General features: G+C 44.7%; 3 protein-coding genes across 4 annotated transcripts; 1 reads left to right on the forward strand and 2 right to left on the reverse strand.

Moving 5' to 3' along the window:
• On the reverse strand, positions 1-3803 carry u2af1 (U2 small nuclear RNA auxiliary factor 1). The gene is made up of 8 exons (XM_068746233.1): positions 3726-3803; positions 2285-2372; positions 1827-1893; positions 1690-1739; positions 1234-1332; positions 1014-1147; positions 461-553; positions 1-374 (listed from the first exon to the last, which is right to left on the reverse strand). The coding sequence occupies exons 1-8, from the start codon at positions 3767-3769 to the stop codon at positions 197-199; spliced, it is 753 nt and encodes a 250-aa protein (XP_068602334.1). The 5' UTR covers positions 3770-3803; the 3' UTR covers positions 1-196.
• A 1474-nt stretch (positions 3804-5277) lies between these two features.
• gabpa (GA binding protein transcription factor subunit alpha) lies at positions 5278-9945 on the forward strand. The gene is made up of 10 exons (XM_068746526.1): positions 5278-5482; positions 7450-7549; positions 7621-7765; positions 7853-7937; positions 8063-8287; positions 8375-8569; positions 8648-8704; positions 8888-9013; positions 9356-9548; positions 9723-9945. The coding sequence occupies exons 2-10, from the start codon at positions 7473-7475 to the stop codon at positions 9943-9945; spliced, it is 1326 nt and encodes a 441-aa protein (XP_068602627.1). The 5' UTR covers positions 5278-5482; positions 7450-7472.
• A 2401-nt stretch (positions 9946-12346) lies between these two features.
• Positions 12347-20274, reverse strand: appb (amyloid beta (A4) precursor protein b). 2 transcript variants are annotated; one of them, XM_068746678.1, is made up of 18 exons: positions 20215-20274; positions 19008-19175; positions 18799-18928; positions 18590-18702; positions 18070-18260; positions 17771-17997; positions 17464-17631; positions 15700-15833; positions 15542-15616; positions 14992-15150; positions 14769-14897; positions 14593-14692; positions 13930-13997; positions 13708-13846; positions 13433-13486; positions 13030-13121; positions 12522-12668; positions 12347-12448 (listed from the first exon to the last, which is right to left on the reverse strand). In XM_068746678.1, exons 1-18 carry the CDS (start codon positions 20272-20274, stop codon positions 12347-12349), a joined length of 2256 nt encoding a protein of 751 aa, XP_068602779.1. The 2 variants fall into 2 exon arrangements, with proteins under 2 accessions (XP_068602779.1, XP_068602780.1); XM_068746679.1 differs by lacking the exon at positions 17464-17631 and having other exon boundaries at positions 13030-13096; positions 13429-13486.

Raw genomic sequence — 20274 nt, forward strand, 5'->3', positions numbered from 1 at the left:
TTCAGTAAAAATTTTCAGTTTAATGGAGGTGAAAATCATTTTCAGAAATAAAAAAAAATGACGCTCTTCAATGCTGTCACAGCTTCAAAATCATGTACCTTTCAATTAGTCCTACAGTGGATTTGGAAGGGTACAAACCTAAAAAGAAAAAACAAAGAGACTGGGGATGGATGAATAAGTATTCATGACTTGTGGTTCAGAATCGTCCTGAACGTTCTCGATCTCTGGAGCGACGTCTCTGAGGGTCACGGCCTCCTCCTCCTCCACCTCCTCCTCCACCTCCTCCTCCGCCTCCCCCTCCTCCTCCGCCTCCTCGAACTCTGTCCCTGGAGCGAGATCTCCTCTCTCGTGATCGAGACCGGGACCTGTGACGGCTGTGGACGGGAAACAGGAAGCGTTGATGACTGGCTCTACACAACTTCCTTCACATACTTCGGTGCCCAAGCAGAATAATTCGTACCCCTTTCTCCGGCGCCCATAGAGTTCTCTCCTCAGCTCACGAGAGATGGGCTTCAGATGCATGAAGTTGCAGAAGCCCCCACGAGTGCATTCTCTGCAAGGAGAGCAGGACGATCACATCTGAGCCGTCAGACTGACAACGGGGACGTGTGGCCAAACCAAACATCAACCAACCAACCATCCGACACAACCGACAACAGACTTTGATTTGGATTCAAGCTGGAATTAAACAAGTTACTGGAATATAATATAACAGCCGATATTGTTTTTTGCAGCAGAAACACAATTAAAGACAGAAAAGTTTCAAGTGTAAAGCAGCGTGGCTCATCATTTAGGTAACCCTCACCAAGCAGGGTTAACGGGTTCCAGACTGTTTCTACGGCAACAAAGAAACAGTCTGGAACCTTCCCTCCCACTTGCCTATGGATTCTCAGGTGCTTGAGCGTTTCAATGAGCACGTTGCTTCTTCTAACCCCGCCCCCTGAATTAACCTGGTACGGGCGTACTTTTAAACTTTATCTTACGGAGGCCGCCTCCCGTCACGTAGGACTCACCCCATTTCGTACTGGCGGCAGCAGGCTTCTCTGAAGTCTGTGACGGGGGACAGCTCGGCGTGGATAGGCTGTCCATTAAACCACCGATTATTCAGGTCCATCACGGCCTTCTCCGCGTCCTCTTCGTTGCGGAACTACAACAGAGAGAGGAAGAAGGCTGCGAATCAGCTACGAGCACAGAACAGCAGCAGCAGGGGTGGATTTAATTAGTGACTCCCACCTTGACATACACATTTCCCACCAGGTGGTCCCCGAGGTTGTCACAAACGTTCATTTCCTCCACCTCTCCGTACTTCTCTTCCATTTCTGTGAAGACCTCCTTCAAGGACGGAAAAATGAAATGGGACATCGTGTTTCTCACACTTTGGTTTTTGCTATTAAATGAGATTAAAGAAAGTTTATTTTAATCTATAAAATTTCTCATCTTCAATGTTTGAAATATTCTCTTTGCGTCAAGTATGGGGCTTAAATGTTTTGAATCAAACTCAGTTTTAAAATTCTTGTAGTTTCTTATACATCATACAGATTTGAGTCTCCTTAAATTATCTTAATTACATCGGAAGATGAATCAATGTACTTCTCAAAACCTCGATCTAACCCTTTAACTCTTTACCAACGCCGTCCGTTCAATGCAGACGCACATAAAACCTGAGACAATTATCAGAACGCCAGTTACCTCAAAAAACTCATCGTAGTGCTCCTGCATCTCCATGTCACTGATGGCGCCTAGAGATTAGAAGAGAAAATTATGAGAAATGAATTCTGACAGTAGAGGACAAAACATTTTACTTCTGAGGGAGATTTAACACTCACAGGTCAGACCGTCGGCGGACTGGGCGCTGTTCTGGGGGTTCCGGTAAATGTTCAGGAGGGCAATTGTCTGTAAATAAAAAAATAGCACAATTCTAGGGGTGATTTGTTTGTAAAGGGCATTGAAACTCAGTTTTTATTAGTTATGAGAACCTGCTCGTTTCACATTATGCTTCAAGAACAAATATGAGACAATTGGACGGAAGCCATAATATAAACCGCGAAGTTATATTTGAAATGAAGAAACCCAGTAAGTACATGATCCCAGAGATACTGAGGGCTCGTATGGCTAGTCCATACTCACTGATCAAGCATCTACGGTAAACAATTAAAATAAAAAAAATATTCACTGTGCATTGAAAGACAAATATGCTCGGCATCTTTCACAATATCTACATACCGGTAATCGCCATTAGACTGACTACATTTTTCCCTATTATGTAGACAATTTTAGACTTTACCTGGCTGAATGTTGGCTTATTATGCAATCTTGAGCAGCGGTCTCCATGACGACAGGCACCAATTTTAAAATAAAAAGAGCAGTTGACCCTAGAGAAAAAAAAAAAGAGTATAACGAATGTTTTTATGGGGGCATAAAATCAGAATACTTGCTCTGAGAGTGTCATTAGTCCGACGGGCTTTCGAGTGTTTGCACATAAATACAAACCGGATAGGTAATGGGTAAATACTTAACCTGAAATAAACATACGTTTCTGTATATTATCATTTACAGATACCTCTTACAGGTTTATTCTGTGCGTCATCTTCTACCAACCAAACGAATACAGTAGACAAAGAATTGTCTCAATGGTCGTTCATAAGCAAATTTATGAGGTTTTCTAAATATGTAACTGAACTGAGCACTTCCTTAGCCTGAGCCCGATCCTCCCATCATATCCGCCTGCTGCACCTCAGACAGGTTCTGACCCAGTTTCTGGAGGAGTGATGCGATAGTTGTAGACCCGTCAGTGAGGACGATGGCGTACTCGTGTTGATTTTTCTTTTGTTTAATTACACTCTTCTTTCGACTAACAAAAACTGTGATAAGCATCAAAAGTTAATGAACACAATTCAAATGGCTATTTTTATATGAAAATGTGTCAAACAAAATTACAGATAAAGAGATTTGTTTCATTTGTTTTTTCTTTGAGATTCACATAAACAGGAAATTAACTGAGAAACGATTACGCTTTCATAATATGGGTGATCAATATGTCAACTATAACATTTCAAACATTCCGAATGCCGTAGGATTGTAGTTAATTGTTAGATTTATCTGTTCACCGATGAAAGAAATTAGTTTAAAAATACAAAAGTTGAATATGTTGAAGCACAAGGTTTTAATGTCGGCACACACTGATCAATGAATGCACACGTGCTCTCACTCACTCACTCATTCATTCATTCATTCTGATCTAATTCATTTTTCACAGGACGCAGTGAGGGAACCGCGTAACGCCAGATGTTCACCGTCACACCAAGAGGCTGCTTATCCCGGTACATTGTGTCTAATTGTGTCTTCCCTCAACCACAAAGGCTTCCGTGGGTTTCACGGAGTAACAAACTTGGACTAACTCAAGTCTAGATATGTCCTTAACGTATCGCTTTAACTCAATATTTTATTGATTTAGTACTTGGAAAAGAAACTATCATTGAAATATCGTTTCTAATTAAAACGTTCCGGACCCAAACGTAGCGGGAGCTAGCAAAACGGCGCGGTATAAATGTTAGCTTACTTGTTAGCATTAGCTTTTGCTAAAGCTAAAGCTAATATCATATTAACGCTACTAATTGATCGAAAAATACCCCACTGTGGAGCGCTACTAGTCGCAGCATACCTCGTAGGGAATAGCTGGTTTTATTCATGTTTAACAACCCACTAAATGGACATTAATTACTCACTTATCCTTCTCTGTCCCAAAAATGGATGCCAAGTACTCTGCCATCTTGGCCTAATCGTGGTCCGCCTACGTTCACCGGGCGGTAGCAGAAAAAAAAGACTTCCGCCGACCTCCTCCAAAATAAACGTATAATTAACATAGAAATACTAAACGCCTCCTTGTTGCCTGAGTAGTTCGTGTGTAAACATAAGTTATTAATCACTTATTAACACTTAAGACGAGCATGTCTGGGGAATCTTTTGTAGTTAAAAACAATATCCCAGCAACATTTGTTCTTTTAAGCTCATAGTCTGTTATACTGGAGCCCGGTTTGATTTTATGTATTTGTGCTACAGTGGTTCACTAAAAACTCTGCAAAAATATTGTTGTTAGCCTTTTTTATTATTATTTAAACTGGAGATATATTATAGACATTGAAAATCAAACCAGCCAAACCTTGTACATTGGTTAATTCTTTTTTATGTATTTGGATAATGGACAAATATATGTTGACTTATTTACTACTAATCTTTTGTACTCCACCATGAAAACTATTCATCATTGATGAATATAATAAAGATAAGGGCGTTAGACATTATTTTGAAGGAAACCGGAAATACTTGACCACCTGAGATTTCAGCCTGCGATGATGGCTTTCAAAATAAGAGTCGCCTTCGTTCTATTAATTAACCGATACAAAGTGGTCAGAAAGTATATTAATATTTGATACAAATTCCTGGAAATTAAATAGATGAAAAATGTAACCTATAATGTCCTTAAAAATATAATTATGTCTTAATGGCATTGCATTAACTAAGCAGTAATTTATCAATTACAATTGGGCATTGTAGAACAGAAATGTAAACTTAACATGGGTGAAGAAATAATGAGGAAACTATTTTCTGTATCCTTCTCTACAGAAAATAGTTTCCTACATTATTTTTCGTACGTTTTATAGGAGTGGTATTAAAACAATATCCTTGCATACAATTTTTGACAATTTTTACAAACACAGGATGATGTAATCACCCAAAGTGCACTGGACTCTGCAAAATAGCATTTTAAATTGGGAAGACCACTAAGCAAAATGTATTCTAAGTACTAGTAGGACTAGTTTAATTAAAGAAATATAAACATTCCCAACAAAGCATAAATTATACATGCCTTTTAAAATGTTTTGTCGCTGTGTTAACACGGCACTTACTATCACATCTTGCTATACTTAATATTTATAAGTTCATAAGAATGTGAAAAATTATAATTATGTCCAAAATTATAGCAATTTTGGACACAATATTTTAGCCGAATTAAAGAGAGGATAAAGGGCTGCACCCCCAGCCAGTTTATATCTGTAAAACGGCAGATGCCCTGGGCTGCAAAGTACTGCATAAGGGTTTCCTTTGATGGTAGAATGAAAAGAGGTGACAGATGACAATAGACGACATACATGTTTGCATGATGGGTGCTTTAAAAGCAACCTTGTTTTATACAGTAACGGAGCAGGAAATAACTGGACTTTAGGTTTATATAATAAAAATAAATGATTTTTTTAAAGCAAACCAACAAGCCTACTGATTTCTCGGGCGCACATTACGCGACTCCCTAAGTTTCAGGGTATCGTTGAATCGTTCACCGTCCTGCCCGTTAGTCTCCGCCCCTCCTGTGTGTTGTTGACCAAAAACTTGCATTATAGCTCTGGTTTGTCCGAATGTTTGGCTCATATCTGCTACAGTTGAGCCGAGTACACCCCGACAGCTGTTAAGGCCAGAATTTGAAGAGGTATGGATGTTTACGGGACATTTGCTTGTACTAGAGGACGTGAATCGCCAGAGTGTGTGAGGCCTGCCTTGGTTCTTCCCGCTATTTCCTTTTTAAGCTTGCTAGCTTAGCCGCCTATTTGCAAGTATTGACATATCCCGAGCACTGGCGTACTTCCGCTAATGCTATGCTAACACCACGCCGACGGCTATTGGTGCTCCTTAGCTGCAAACAAAAAAAAAACAACCCTTAATATTACCTGCCTATGGACGAACTCGGAAAAGCTAACGAAAGTTAACTATTAGCTGGTCTGCTAACAGTAAAGCTAACTATTAGCTGTTCCGCTAACAGTGAAGCTAACATTAGCTGGTCTGCTAACAGTAGACCAGTTGCTGCTCGGCGTTCACCCAAAACACGGTGCGTATACATCCACAAACGGGTGTTAGCCATGCCACGTCTGAATATTCGCGTGTTTCGTCCAGCGGAGCGCCGTTTTTGCGCATTAAGTCGCTCTATTTTCGCCGTTTCCGCCCCTGGAGCTCGAGTCGCGTTTGGCGAGGTTGCTCTCGGAAGTGTTGCAGCGCAGTAAACCTTAGCCAGGATTTCCGGCTCCTTTCCATTTGCCCTATGCTGTTTTGTTTCCGTTTATTCTATTTCCGTTTCAAAACTTTTCTCGTCGCCGAGTTCAAGAGTGATTTTAGAAATATTTTTTAGGAGAAGGAATACATCCGGTGGATATTTTAACCTTTGTTCGGCACGAGGAGATCGATGCTTGGGGCATGGGTTACCTCGCCTTGCGTTCGCTTGTGAAGTTAATAGTCAATTTGTTCGTCTGTAGACCAGCTAAACGTGTAAATGCGTGCGACATGTGCACAGACACATACACAAGATGCGTTTTTGCATTTTATTGGCATACTTCACTAAGAAATGGCCGATCGCATGGCCTTTAGTCGTCGAAGCCTCGCCCTCGAGTTGGCTAACGTTAGCATTTTGGAGCAGTAAGTGAAGTGATCCAGACGACCAATGAGGAGTCGAGGCTGAAGGCCTGGAGGATGAGAAAACCCAAACTGCTGTTGTGCTGGGTCCACATGGGGACCCCCCCAAACCCACTGACGCAATGTAGCAGGAAGGGGGGGGGGTCCAGATCCCAGTTCCCAGTTGGAATAAAGCACCATCGGACTTGGGTTTGAAGAGAGCTGCCAGACATCATCATAATAATCCATCTGGTCAAGCAAAATCAATAGACATTTAAATAAAAAAAACAGGTCATGGAACAAGATAATATTTTAAAATATGGATGTAGCCGATAAATAAAGGCATTTTACTTTATTTACCTTTATGGGAGTGTGTCCAGGTGCTTTTATTGGACTCTCGATCGTTTTCGCTTCGTATCGAGTCGCAAAAAAATCAGAAACAAAATGTTTGTGACTTTGCGTGTATGTAGAGGTGAATATTATGCATAAGCACATTAATTAACATGATTGTATATGCAAGAATGACACGCATTGAAATAAACACATTTATAATTGATTATATTTAAGTAGATCAGCAGTTTAGCGCCGCTAACCGATTAATATCTGGTTATAGAAGTGAAAGAATATATCTCTTTCATCTGCAGCAACTCCATGAGTATATTAAAGATATTCTGCTGTCACATTTGCCTGTGCGTAAACTTCATATTTTAGTTGCAGTTTTGTAATCATTTACATCTAAAATTTAATTAATAGTGTATTGATCATCACTCAGCCTTCATAGCTCATAATATCCTTTAATAACTTTTATTAGCAAGTGTCTATGCAGAAATGTTCTAAAACATTTTGAAAGAAGATATTTCTGAGGAAATCTACATACTGTTGGCCGTTTCATGTCTCTGCTTCTCTGTTACCAAGTGGCCCAGGACAAATACCGGTACCCCACTCCCCGAAAGGTTTTGAGGGTGATCGTATTATCTCCTCACGCGGCTCTCTCTCTCTTTTTCTTTCCTACAGCTTGGCTCTCTGCCTAAAACAGAATGTCTAAAAGTGAATCAGAAGAGATGATAGAGATTGAGATTGATGAACAAGAGAAGCAGGCTTGCCTGGAGGAAGGGTAAGCAAGGGGGGGGGGGTTAAATTGTTTTGTCTTTGACATGTAGATGAATTTCTCCTGTTGTCTGTTAGCGTTGAGGAGCAGACCATCACGGCCTCGGACTTGATTCAACAAGATATCGACATCAACGAGCCGGTCGGTAACTTGAAGAAGCTTTTGGAGCCCCGTATCCAAATCTCACTGGATGCATATGACATCTGTTTGCAGGACATTCAGGTAGCTATATGAATAGAGCACGGCAGGATTTGTATGTGATTCTATAAAGTTAATTTGTGTCTCACTTGTTGTGCTTTCCTTTTTTAGCTTCACCCTGATCACAGCCTCTTTGATCAGGGTGTAAAAACAGATGGTACCGTGCAGCTGAGCCTGCAGATCATAACCAAGCCAGGTACTGATGAGACGCTCCCATATGCAGAAGACACACTGCCATACATGTGTTCATGTTGATGTTCAGTTTGCACAAAGACGCCGCAACTTATTTGGGGGGGTTTTCGTTTTGGTTTTCTCGCCAAGGTGAGGAGAAGCTGAACATTTTGGAGATCGTGAAGCCAGTGGAGACGGTGGAGGTGGTGATCGATCCAGATGCAGCGGGGGAGGAGGGAACCCTGACGGAGGACGGCCAGTTCATCGCAGTGGAGCGATCCGGCCTGTCTGACGAGACGTCGGAGCAGGTCACACGCTGGGCCGCTGCGCTCGAAGGCTACCGCAAGGAGCAAGTCCGCCTGGGCATACCGTACGGTGAGAAGTAACTCTATAAAGTCACGCGCTTTATAAAAACAGCTTGAGCTGCGGTTGTTAGCCTGTGAGGCTCTGCTGTCTGCCCAGATCCTATGCAGTGGACAGCCGACCAGGTGATCCACTGGGCTGTGTGGGTCATGAAGGAGTTCAACATCGATGAGATGGAAATAGGCAGCATTCACATCCCGGGGCGAGAGCTGTGCACGTTCAGCCAGGAGCAGTTCCTCCAGAAAGTCCCCAACGGAGAAATACTCTGGAGCCACCTGGAGCTGCTGCGCAAGTGTGAGTCGGAGTTTACGTCATTTGTCCGTGTGTTTAAAGAACTCGACTGGAATCCCACAATCCTTGCGTCTCTCACAGATGTACTGGCAAGTCAGGACCAGTCTGGAGGGGACGCCACCGTCACCATCGATCAGCGTACGTGATTTACAAGATGACGATATTAAAACGTTTTACACTTAACTCGTGGAAATGCCTCAATCAGCGGCGTTAGAGTCGTTGGATCACGAACGAATGGCTAAACCAGCAACATCAGTAACGCCCTGCAGCTATTCCATCGGTTGGTGTCTCGGTCTTCACCTTCTCTTCCCGGATCTCCAGCTGTGCAGATCATTCCTGCCCAGGTGAGCACGCCCACGGCCATAAAGGTGTTGAAGCAGAGCCGAGGCCCCCGAGCTCCCCGCATCTCGGGGGGAGAGGAGCGCAGCTCTCCTGGCAACCGCACAGGTAGTACTCGACGACACGAAGGACTCGCCCTTATAAGCTGCTCAGGATTTAATGCACGCAGCCTTAGAGAACCCAAATCCATTTGGGCGGAGCAGCTTGGCTTCATCGTTTACATTATTTTTGCGGCACAGTTGCTAATTCTGGTTTGTGCGATCAACTAGTTCTATAGAGACGTGAAAAATAGAGAATGTAACTGGATGGTTAGATCATAACCGTACCTCGTGTACTTCACAAATGTTTCATTCCACTTTTACTCTGTGATAATTCGATGCGAATACATCTATCATTTGTGTGAAATTCATTGTTCTGGCTGTAACATCTTACTCTGAATGCCAATGCCAGGGAACAACGGGCAGATCCAGTTGTGGCAGTTCCTCCTGGAGCTGCTGACAGACAAGGATGCGAGAGACTGCATCTCCTGGGTGGGCGAGGAGGGCGAGTTCAAACTCAACCAGCCCGAGCTCGTGGCTCAGAAATGGGGTCAGCGCAAGAACAAGCCGACCATGAACTACGAGAAACTCAGCAGAGCTCTCAGGTTCGTGTCTTCGGCTTTTTCTTGCCATCAGTCTCCCATAAAGTCGGAACGCATGAAGGGGAGACGTCAGAGCAGCTTCAGGAACACGCTCAACCCCGTATCCTGTTGAGTGCCGTTAAAATGGAGATGCTAGAATCATTTTTACCAGGTTCTGACGTGCACTTTGTCCTTCAGGTATTATTATGACGGGGACATGATCAGCAAAGTGCAGGGAAAACGCTTCGTCTACAAGTTTGTGTGTGACCTGAGGACTCTGATTGGCTACAGCGCCGCTGAGCTCAACACGCTGGTGACCGAGTGCGAGCAGAAGAAACTGGCTCGGATGCAGATGCACGGCATCGGCCAGCCCATCACCACCGTCACGCTCGCCACCACAACACTAGACAAGGACAGTTGAAGGTCGCCACATTACAGCGCCCCCCCCCCCCCCCTGGTTGCCAAAGGCAAACATTGCTCTCCACCAATTTAAAACGGCTTCAGTTTTTTTTTTTTTTTCCTTTGTTTTTCACACAACTGTGTTCTCGAGGAGTACGAGGGAGTTCTTCGGTCTGCGTGGTTTAACATTTATGTTATTGTCTTTACTTTTTTATTCAAGCAGAGTGGTGGCAGGTAAACGTTTCGTTTTTTCTAGCTTTTCTTTGACTCTAACCAACAGAATGCATGTTTCGGGTGAGATGGTGAACGTTCTGGACAGAAGCAGTGGCGGTGTGCATGTGACCAAAGGTTTGAATGCGTGACTGAAAGGTATAAACTTTGTTTCGTGTTCCTCGTCTGTCGATCAGGCTATTTTCAAATGTATATACCGGTACTTCATGTTTTTGATAGACACAGGGACAATTGTATTTTCATACTTTGCATTTATAGAGAACCCGTTTTGTATTTTATTTAGTGTTTGTTCCCGACATTTTGGACCTTTTCTGTCCACTAGAGGGAATAAAGTGGCAAGCAATTTTCATAAAATTTGATTCATGTCATCTTTGAGCTTTGAAATACTGAAAATGACAAACCACCATGAATGTATATGTACAGTCAACATTTTATTGATGTTACAGTGAGTGTAGAAAGCTTTTTGTTACTCTGCAAATGGTTCTGTCAACAACACAGAGGAAGGTCACTGAATGAATGAGAGGAAAGAGAAACGTCGGTGAACAGCAGCCTCCAAAGACGGTGAAGATCAGCACAAACATTAGCATTCACCTGATAAGAGCTTCAGTTAGAGAATACATGTCAAAGTATAAAGAGGTGATATGTGTTCTATATCAATATGCATGTCATCAATGCTCACTTCCTGTTCACGGTCCAGTTCAACCTTTCCATGACAGACATGCAGGTAAAGAAATGTCCAAACCAGGACAAACAGAAACACAGTACATGTTCATACACCCAAAATGTAGAAAAATAGAATGTGAGAGAGAGAATGTGTGCAGAGACGGGACCGTCGAGAAAACGTCTCATCTTTAGCCCAAAAGCAATTTATATAATCAAATACTTTCAAATTCTGCACTACGATATTGCTGCCACAGCCTGAATGAGATCAACATGACGGAAAGAAGAGGCGGAGTTTGATGATGAAAGTGAGTCACATCCATAATCAATATATTTACACTCTCAGAAAGCCTTCCTCGAGTTTGACCTCAACCCGCTAAAAACCAAATGTGCAGCTAAAATTATATTTGGTGATAATGATACTTCCAGTACGGCAGAGTGCATAGAACTCAAACCGTAACAAACTCGTCTTCCTTTCGGATATTATAACACTTCATATATTACATAGAGAGCATTTTGCTCGTGCAGCAAACACAACAGTGAAGCACGGAGTCGCGCACAGCAAGCCAAGATTCAGTTAAAGCAGATGTGAGTGACATCAAAGCAGAGCAGACTCTTCATGTACAATCCCACTCAAATATCTATTAAGAGGTCCAATCCTGAGCGCCTCCACATACAAGTATTCTTCATCTGTCATCAATATGCCATGCAGTACATATACTTACAGCTAATCTGTCAGAATATATTACACATGAAAAAATCAGAAAACAAAACATTCAGTCGTTTTTAGTTGTAAGGTATTCTGATAGCGTGTATTTTGATGCATTTTTTCTTCGTTTTTTTTTTTTAAACAAACCTGAAACACTTTAAGTGTGTAGAGACGCCTCCACCTGCCAGCTCGAGGAGCCGTTACATCATCAAACGGTACGGCTGGAGAGCAGGGGTGTGTGTTTCTGTGTGTGTGTGACGGGGTGTGTGTTTCTGTGTGTGTGTGTCGGGGTGTGTGTTTCTGTGTGTGACGGGGTGTGTGTTTGTGTGTGTTCCTGTGTGTGACGGGGTGTGTGTTTCTGTGTGTTTCTGTGTGTGTTTCTGTGTGTTCCTGTGTGTGACGGGGTGTGTGTTTCTGTGTGTGTGTGTTTCTGTGTGTTTCTGTGTGTGACGGGGTGTGTGTTTCTGTGTGTTTCTGTGTGTTTCTGTGTGTTTCTGTGTGTGACGGGGTGTGTGTGACGGGGTGTGTGTTTCTGTGTGTGTTTCTGCTGTCGGCTGTGAACGCTGAACTGCAGTGGCTTCTACATCGGATGAAACGTAGCAGGTAGAACAGGGAACCCTTGTCTGACCAGTCGCAGAACGATTGTAAAGTGCGCTCACCGATTTGCTCTCCTTTGAGTTGGGTGTGAGACTGAAGGCGTATGGGGCTGGGGGCGGGGCTGAGGGCGGGGCTGAGGGCGGAGCTGGATCAGACGCTGCCGGTGGGGGCGGGGACGGGAAATGCGATGGATGTCGATGGATGTCGATGGATGTCGATGGGCAGCTCAGTTGTGCATCTGCTCAAAGAATCTGTAGGTGGGATTCTCGTAGCCGTTCTGCTGCATCCGGGCCAAGTGGCGCTCCTCTGGAGTGACGGCGGCGTCCACCTGAACACAGACGCAAGGTCAAAGGTCAAACCCTGTAACACGAACCCACTCATTCATTCACGTTGTCCTTTACCTCGATCACGCCATGGTGAATAGAAGTGTACTGCTTCTTCCTCAGCATCACCAAGGTAATGACGATGACAGTTGCTATGACGACCCCTCCAACCATCAGTCCAATGATGGCCCCTTTGTTGGACCCGACATCCTCAGAGAAAAACACCTGCCATTAAAAAATATATATATTAACAGTAGTGATGAATTGTTTCATTAGAGTTACGTGATAATTATGTTAATCGTATTTTCTGTCATTTAGCAACACAAACTAAATGGAGACATTTTATTGACATGAATGCCTTTATTTTTTAAGGAATAATCCTCGGTAACAAATAACAATGGAGCAAATATAAAGCGGCTCAGTCAAGCTGGAGTAAATTAAGGTATCACACAGACCTTCCCAAAACTTTGAGTGTAACCTGTTGGGCTTGATTTGCTTGAAGCATAAATTACTTTTTTTTTATTTAATTCATGCACTTTGTGACACGACGCCGGTAACAAACTTTGTGCAGCTCTGGTTTTCTCACCAGTTTTTGATGGTAAACTTCGTAACCAGCGTTTTGCCTGTCTTCGGTCGCCAGCCGTACCTGTGGCCTCTCCTCCGGCTTCAGGGCAGATACTGAAACAGCGTACAGGTCACACAATTGCTGCGTTGAATAACAACAAAGCAGTAAAGAAGCGTTTCTGTCAAAGAGAAGCTTAGTGGTGTGACGGGGGCAACATTGATACAGAAATAACGATCACGTCCTAACAAACTATTTTACTCAATTTGTTAACAATAAACTGATCCATCGAATCCAGGATCTTAGTGCAGTTTTTATGCTAATGTCTGCATGTGTGATTAGAAACATGCAAACCAACTGAAATCGTTACAGTGAGGTGTTAATGTGCAACGAAGTACAGCAAGTACTAATACACAGAAACACTCACCGGGTCGCGTGGGGAGTCCTCTGTCTGGGATTGGACGAGCATCGACTGGCTCAACTGCACAATTTAAAAATCGAGTCAAATCTAAAAGTCCGGGTGACCTGACCTCATAGTTCCAACAGCGAGACGTTAAAGGGTAACACGCCACCGCATGTAACGGACATGTTTTATTATCATCAGCTTGATGAGGTTCGTTCACGTCACTGAGCTCCCCGCTGTGCTATATTGGCCAGTGAGACTTTTGATGATGTGCCATTGTGTGTCTGTATGTGTGTTACCGTGGTTCTCTGTATTGGGCTGGTTGAAGCTCTCAGGGTGGATGAAGCCCAGCCCATCCAGGCCGGGCTCCATCGGCGCCGAGCTGTAGGCCTGATCGGGCATCAGGGCATCGTTACCGTAACTCACCCTGCCGTCCACCTGCAGACGGAAAGAAACAGTCATCTAAAAATCCGTGATGTCATAGCCTGCGGTAAACCTTTGCCCTTCAGATGCATCCTCACCCGGCCATCGCTCTGCAGGGAGGACACCTGCTGAGACAGCTCCAACTGAACTCTCTGCACTATGACAGCTGGGGTGACGAGGAGGGAGCCAGATTAGAGACATGCAAACCAATTGAAATTGTTACAGGAGGCTTATTATTAAAGATGAAGACAAGGGACGCGTTCTTACAACAACGCAGTGCATCAAAGGACTTGAGATTAAACGCCACCAATTATCATTTATCTAAAAATACTGAAAAACGTCACATAATTTTGAGATCTTTCAAGTAATCAGAAAATATTCACATTTGAGATGCAAAATTGTGATTTTTTTCTTAAAAAGACTTCAAATGAATTGAACTCTAACAAGCAATAACCTAAAACGGACATGTAACTTTTTAAAACACGCAATATAGAAATGGTAGCCTTCAGAAAATGATAGCTAAATTATTCATTGCATTTTTTTAGTTTTTTTACTTTTTCAGTCTCGTGTCAGTTATGAGTCATCACTTAGAGTTTAAAAAAAATGCCCATAAAGGCAATTAATATTGGAAACATTTCTATATTTCCTTTGACATTTTAGTAAATATTCTTGTTAATAGTTCGGCGCAATAAAACCGTATGAAACTATAACAGCATTGAGAGTCCGATAGCGAGTCCTCGTTCCCTGCAGCCGAGACTTACAGACTTGGTTTCGGATCTCGCCGGCCACGCTGGGCACCTTGTAGAGCAGACCCAATGACTGGTTCATCCGCTCGTCAATCACATGGAGGTGGGTCAGAACCTGCGGGTCACAAGAGTGAAACACAAGAGTCCTGTTTAACTGGAACAAAGGTTGCGGCCCCGCTGCGGGTTCTGACCTGAGGTCGGATCTGGGAGGCCTTCTTTGGGTCGACGGTGCGAACGTGCTCGTAGTGTTTCAGCGTGTGCTGCTTGTCCTTCTGCTCGGCGCGGACGTACTTCTTCACCAGACTCAGCACCTGACGAGCCTGGTGACGGTATAACATGGGAATTACGCGTGATGAGCTGTTTGTACAGGTCCACTGATGTGTGCTGTGTGTGTGTGTGTGTGTGTGTGTGTACCCGTGGGGGGCTGGCCTGAAGGGCACCGAGGTAATTTTCCAGAGCCACGCGGCGGCGGCTGTTGATCAGAGCTTCCACCCGGACCATGTGCGTTTCCACCAGCTGCTGCCTCTCTCCCGCCGCCTCCTGCTCCAGACTCTCCACCCTCTCCTGGAAGTGCTGCAAACCCAGCAGTACAGTGTATCCCATTACAAATACTGTAAGTTACACTACTTGTTTTAGGTGTGCACTTTTAGTAACCTGGAGCTCTCAGGCTAGTATAAGATACTAGATATGGTATTTGTCGGTACTCATCTTTATATACCGGTACTTGGAAACGTGTCCAATAATTGTGATAAACTCTCAATGAAGGTTTTAGAGTCCCTTTCAATAAAAACAAACTCTAATCTAGACTTTAGACTTTTATATCTCTCCTCAGCACTAAATCACTATCATTTCTTTTCACTGTGACCCTCGGCAGTTAGATAATGAAGTTCAAATATTTCCACAGTAGGGACTGGATATGTGTCTTGTGTTAAATCCACGCAGATGGGATAGTTGCATGTCCCACCTGGATGACAGCTTTCTTGTCGGCACGAGGAAGGTTCTTGGCCTTCCTCTCAGCCTCTTCCCACTCCATCATCACCTGGAAGAAAGGTGAAGAGATCAGCTGATCCACTCTGACAGAGGGTTTGCAGTGAATGTCGACCCCGACGCACACACACGAACCTGGGACATCTTTTCACGATGTTTGGCCTCCAGGCTCTCCTTGGCCTTCTGGAAGTCAGCGTGTTCGTTGTCGTCTCCGGGAGATTCGAGGTAACGATCCACGGCGTCTGCAGGACTGGGGGCCACGGTAGGCACTGGGGGAGAAGGGAAGGAAGAATCAATAAGTGTACAAACGAGAGAACGGCATAATATGAGACGGAGCGACTCAGAGGGAGAAAAAGAAATAAATGAAAAGGATGTACGAAGGTAAATATGAGACACACGATGCATTCAAAAAGACAGTCATAAATGACAAGACAGTTTGGTTCAGTTAGTTTACATAAATGCGTAATGCTGAGGAGTGAAACAGCAGCCCAATTTATGGACCGATAGCAACGACAGGAACGCACAATCTATGGCTATTCACAAGCTGCAGACCCCCCAGCAGGGGGTCAGTCCACTCTGCTGCAAGGCATGCAAATACGCACGTGTAGAAGTACACACACCGACATTCATGGTCCAGGGTTTACCTTGTTCACATGCCGTCAGGTATGTTAGTGCTACTGGTTAGACTACTGTGACTAAGGACATGGTTTAGACGTGTCTTCTGGAGTTCTGCGGCTGCATTCCAGAAGAGACGCTCACGTTCCTGCAGCCTACCGGTGACTGACAGCAAATAGATTCTCGCCAGATGATTGATTTCATTGTCAACAGATCGCATGAAACAAACCAAACCATCGATGAAAGGGTCCGACTATGCGTTGTGAGTGTAACACAATGCAGAGAGAAGTTATTCCATTGTTGTCTCTTTAGAGTTCAGACACAGCAGTAAAGCAGACACGTGGAACCAAGGCAGCGTCTTTCAGGAGACCCCACCTTTATTATAATGATCACTGTAAGACTTTGAGCTATCGCATGCTAAATTATTCAATACCATCTCATTTCGTTACCCTGGAAAACATACTATTAGCATTTAGAATCATCAGTGGTTTATGAGCAACCGACAAAAATACAATTTCCCATAATTGTTCCGATGCATTACGAGGCCATATCTCCACCCCTTTGGAGAACCTCCAAATAAATATTTGAATTATGATCCATGTAAAATAAATGTTAAGAGACTCTAATCCTGACCCTCCATCTCTGACTTGGGGGGAAGACGCACCCCAACACATTTCATTAAAATAATTAGACAGCTTTGAGATATCTGGTGAAGAAACAGACAAACAAACATGGGTGATAGAATTAAAACCATGTTCTATTTACTCATAAAATACTCATTTTTCTGAGTCATTTCTAAAGATTTGCTCGTTTGGGGCTAACGTCACAGCCACAGATTTGTTCCCATATCCTGAAAAACAAACTAAAGCACTGCTGGTTTTAGTCCTTTCATTTGATTTGTTGACTATCACACAAATATGGACAATCATCAGCCAAAAGGCCACCAGTTTTCATCACTTTGTTGCAGCATTTAGTTCTTTGTGTGAAAGATAAAAAGCCAACGAGGTATTCGATGGAGATGGTTGTTTTCAATTGCTGTTTTCGTTGCCATTATAACTTTCCTTCCCAATAAAGAACACTTTTTTTTTACATTGCTGGGAATAGTCCTTTGAATTTCAACACAAAGCTGAACAATAAGCACCTGAATCTACCTGCGAGTGCACCGAGTGGTAGAGCGCCAGCAGACGTTCGGAGAGTGAGGGACAGAGGAAGAGACAGACAAATGATCTGCAGCAGCCTGAGGACAGGAGTCAGGAATTACACGGATCCGGTCCTTGGACTTACACGAGCCGCTGCAGACGGCTAGACAGTACTCCTCCGACTCAAAGTTATTCCTGTTGCCCCCACAGCCCCCGAACAAGAAGGGAGCACAGCGGCGCTTCTTGGGCATGAAGTACCAGCGCTCCAGTATGGCATGACACGGGCCTGACTCGGCACGTGCCCAACACACGGCTGAGACGCGTCCAAACAGGAAACGTAAACACCAAATCAAAGTGAAGACAGAGTGTGAGCGTCGTCATGAAAAACATAAACGAAATGCAGCAAATCAATGAAAACACGGAGGCGGGGAGTCTCTCTCTCCGCTTCTTACCTCGGACCACTTCCTCAATCGATTCGGTTGTAGTGGTGGTGGTTGTCATGGCGACGTTAGCGCCACGCTCATCGATATCCTGTTCATCATTCATTTCATCCTCCTCGTCGTCATCTTCGTCACCATCTCCATTCCCATCTCTTTCTCTTTCATGGGTGTCTGCCTCTTCGTCCTCGTCTTCGTCGTCCTCCGCGGCGGCAGGCTCGGCGTCCGCCGTTTGCGACACGCTGCACAGACGGCGGTCAGTTCAGTCCGCGCATCGACAAGCGCGTTTGCGTGTGATGAATGCGTGATGATACCTGTTATCAGAGTATTCTGCCTCAGCTCCGCCCCACCAGACGTCTGACTCCTCCCCTTCTAGCTCTGCGTTATCTGACTCGCGCTCTGCCTCTGCTGGACAGCAAACAAACTCCACCCCTCGGAAACGATCGACGCCACATGGCAACAGCATCCCGTAGTCATGGAGATTCATGGAACGGTCTCCACAGGACTGATTTTAATAAGAGACATTGAGAATGACTTCCTAAAGCACTTGAGTGGCTTCTACCGCCCTGAACAATCTACCGGTAACCTTGGTGACTGGAGTTAATGAGTCCCGATCTAATAATCCAGTGATTATAGTTGAGGTTAGCGAAATAAAGACTTGGTGGACGCTGGTCTCCACGGGTGATTACAAATTGAAGAATAATCAGAATGATAATCAGAGACGTCTGAGAAGATGAAGGGGAGCGTAGTCGATAAACGGCTGACATCGTGACAGAGGAAGTATTACGAACGTACACGCGATATAAAAATCAAGTGACGAAGGCCCGCCCTCACCTCTTTGGCCACCGTGTGCCAGTGCAGGTGGCTTTCACACTGATGCATGCGTTCCTGGTGCAGGAACTTGCACTTGTCAGGAACGAGCAATGCGTCACTCACAAACTCCCCAACTGCAGGACAATTATTCCTTTGGTCAGTCGCAGTGGAAGGTGTAACCCCCCCCCCCCCCCCCCCTCATGCCCATGTGCATCATTAAAGCTGCTCACCCAGGCAGCGGTAGGGCACAACAATGTGTGTTTGGCTGCGGCACTGCTTGCGGCCCTTCTTGCACCAGCTCTGGATGCTGACGGGCTGATTGGCCTCCACGACGTTCGTGACCTGCAGCTCTGGGTACACCTGGAGGAGAGAAATGGTTTCACATCCACTCGCTGTGCCTCTCCATCGGCCCGGATTTGATCCCACACACTTCACTTACCTCTTGGCAATACTGCAGGATGCCCTCCTTGGTACCGATGCAGCTCTTGGTGCCGGAGGGGTCAGATTCCCACTTGCCACTCTGCACATCGATGTGCATGTTGAGCTTCCCACAGAACATGGCAACCTGGGGCTCCGTTAGCAAACCCACGGAGTCATCGGCAGGCATCTGGACAGGGAAGGGGAAGAGAACAATTCAAATCACCTGCACCACATTGGGGTAATTCTTATCTTATGGAGGGTCCCTTTTAGTGCTTCTACTTCCAATCATTTTGATGATGAGGAACGTGAATATAGCCGGTTCCCCAACACCACCTCGGAGCACCATAGAGGAATCATAACCTAACATCCAACACCTAAGCAGTGTTCCGTTCCCAGCTCCCACCGGCGCCATCTTGCTCGTCGGCATCCTTTTTTTTCCTTCTTCTCAGCCTGCAAACGCGGCTGGACTCGACCAAGTCGGGTCGGTTTGAGACGGAGGCACCGAATATAACTAGCAGGACATTAGCATTAGCAGCACATTAGCATCACAACGGAGACGTCATCTGGGTTTAGGTTTACCGGAAGGTTGTCTGACTTGCCCGCGAGCTCACGCAGCTGTTGCCATGCCAATATCTTTTCTGGAAATAGCTAGCTAACGTTAGCTACGTGTTCCGTTCTACCGCGCTTGCTAATTAAATATAGCTAAATAACATGCCCTGGCACCTAACAAGCAATGAAAGGATAACAGACAAATATATTTTAGTATTTAAAAAAGGGGGGGGGGGGGGGGGGGGAGAATTAATGCCCAAAGGACAAACCAAATCATGGGAGAGCCGAGCTGTCAATCACTCACATCAAACAGCGGGCCTTGTTGTTGTTTATACGTCGTTAACTAATTATACGCAACACATTTGCATACGCGATATGGAACATCGATCGACTCGCGCAGCAAAGATGATCAAGACTTTACTAGTGAAATCCGTTTTAGTTGATGGAACGAATAGCGGGCCAGACAGAGCACAGCCGTGTAATGGAGTATTTCATCCCAGCTGGAATGTCGGAAATAGAACGCATTATTTTCTGGTCAATCAATCATTCAATCAATCGCATCGACAGCGGGGTTTATCTCCGTGCTCCGTGTGTCAGACTGGCTGCAGGCCCCGCAGAGCAGCGGGTTTGGGCTCGGCGACCCTCCCGATACTTTTCTCGGGTGTAGCTCCACTCACCTCGGATGAAAGCGTCAAGGTCGCCACCAGTAAGAGCAGAAACGCCGTGAGCTCCCCCAT

Source organism: Brachionichthys hirsutus, chromosome 12, assembly GCF_040956055.1.
Source record: "Brachionichthys hirsutus isolate HB-005 chromosome 12, CSIRO-AGI_Bhir_v1, whole genome shotgun sequence".
Classification (NCBI taxonomy): Eukaryota; Metazoa; Chordata; class Actinopteri; order Lophiiformes; family Brachionichthyidae; genus Brachionichthys; species Brachionichthys hirsutus.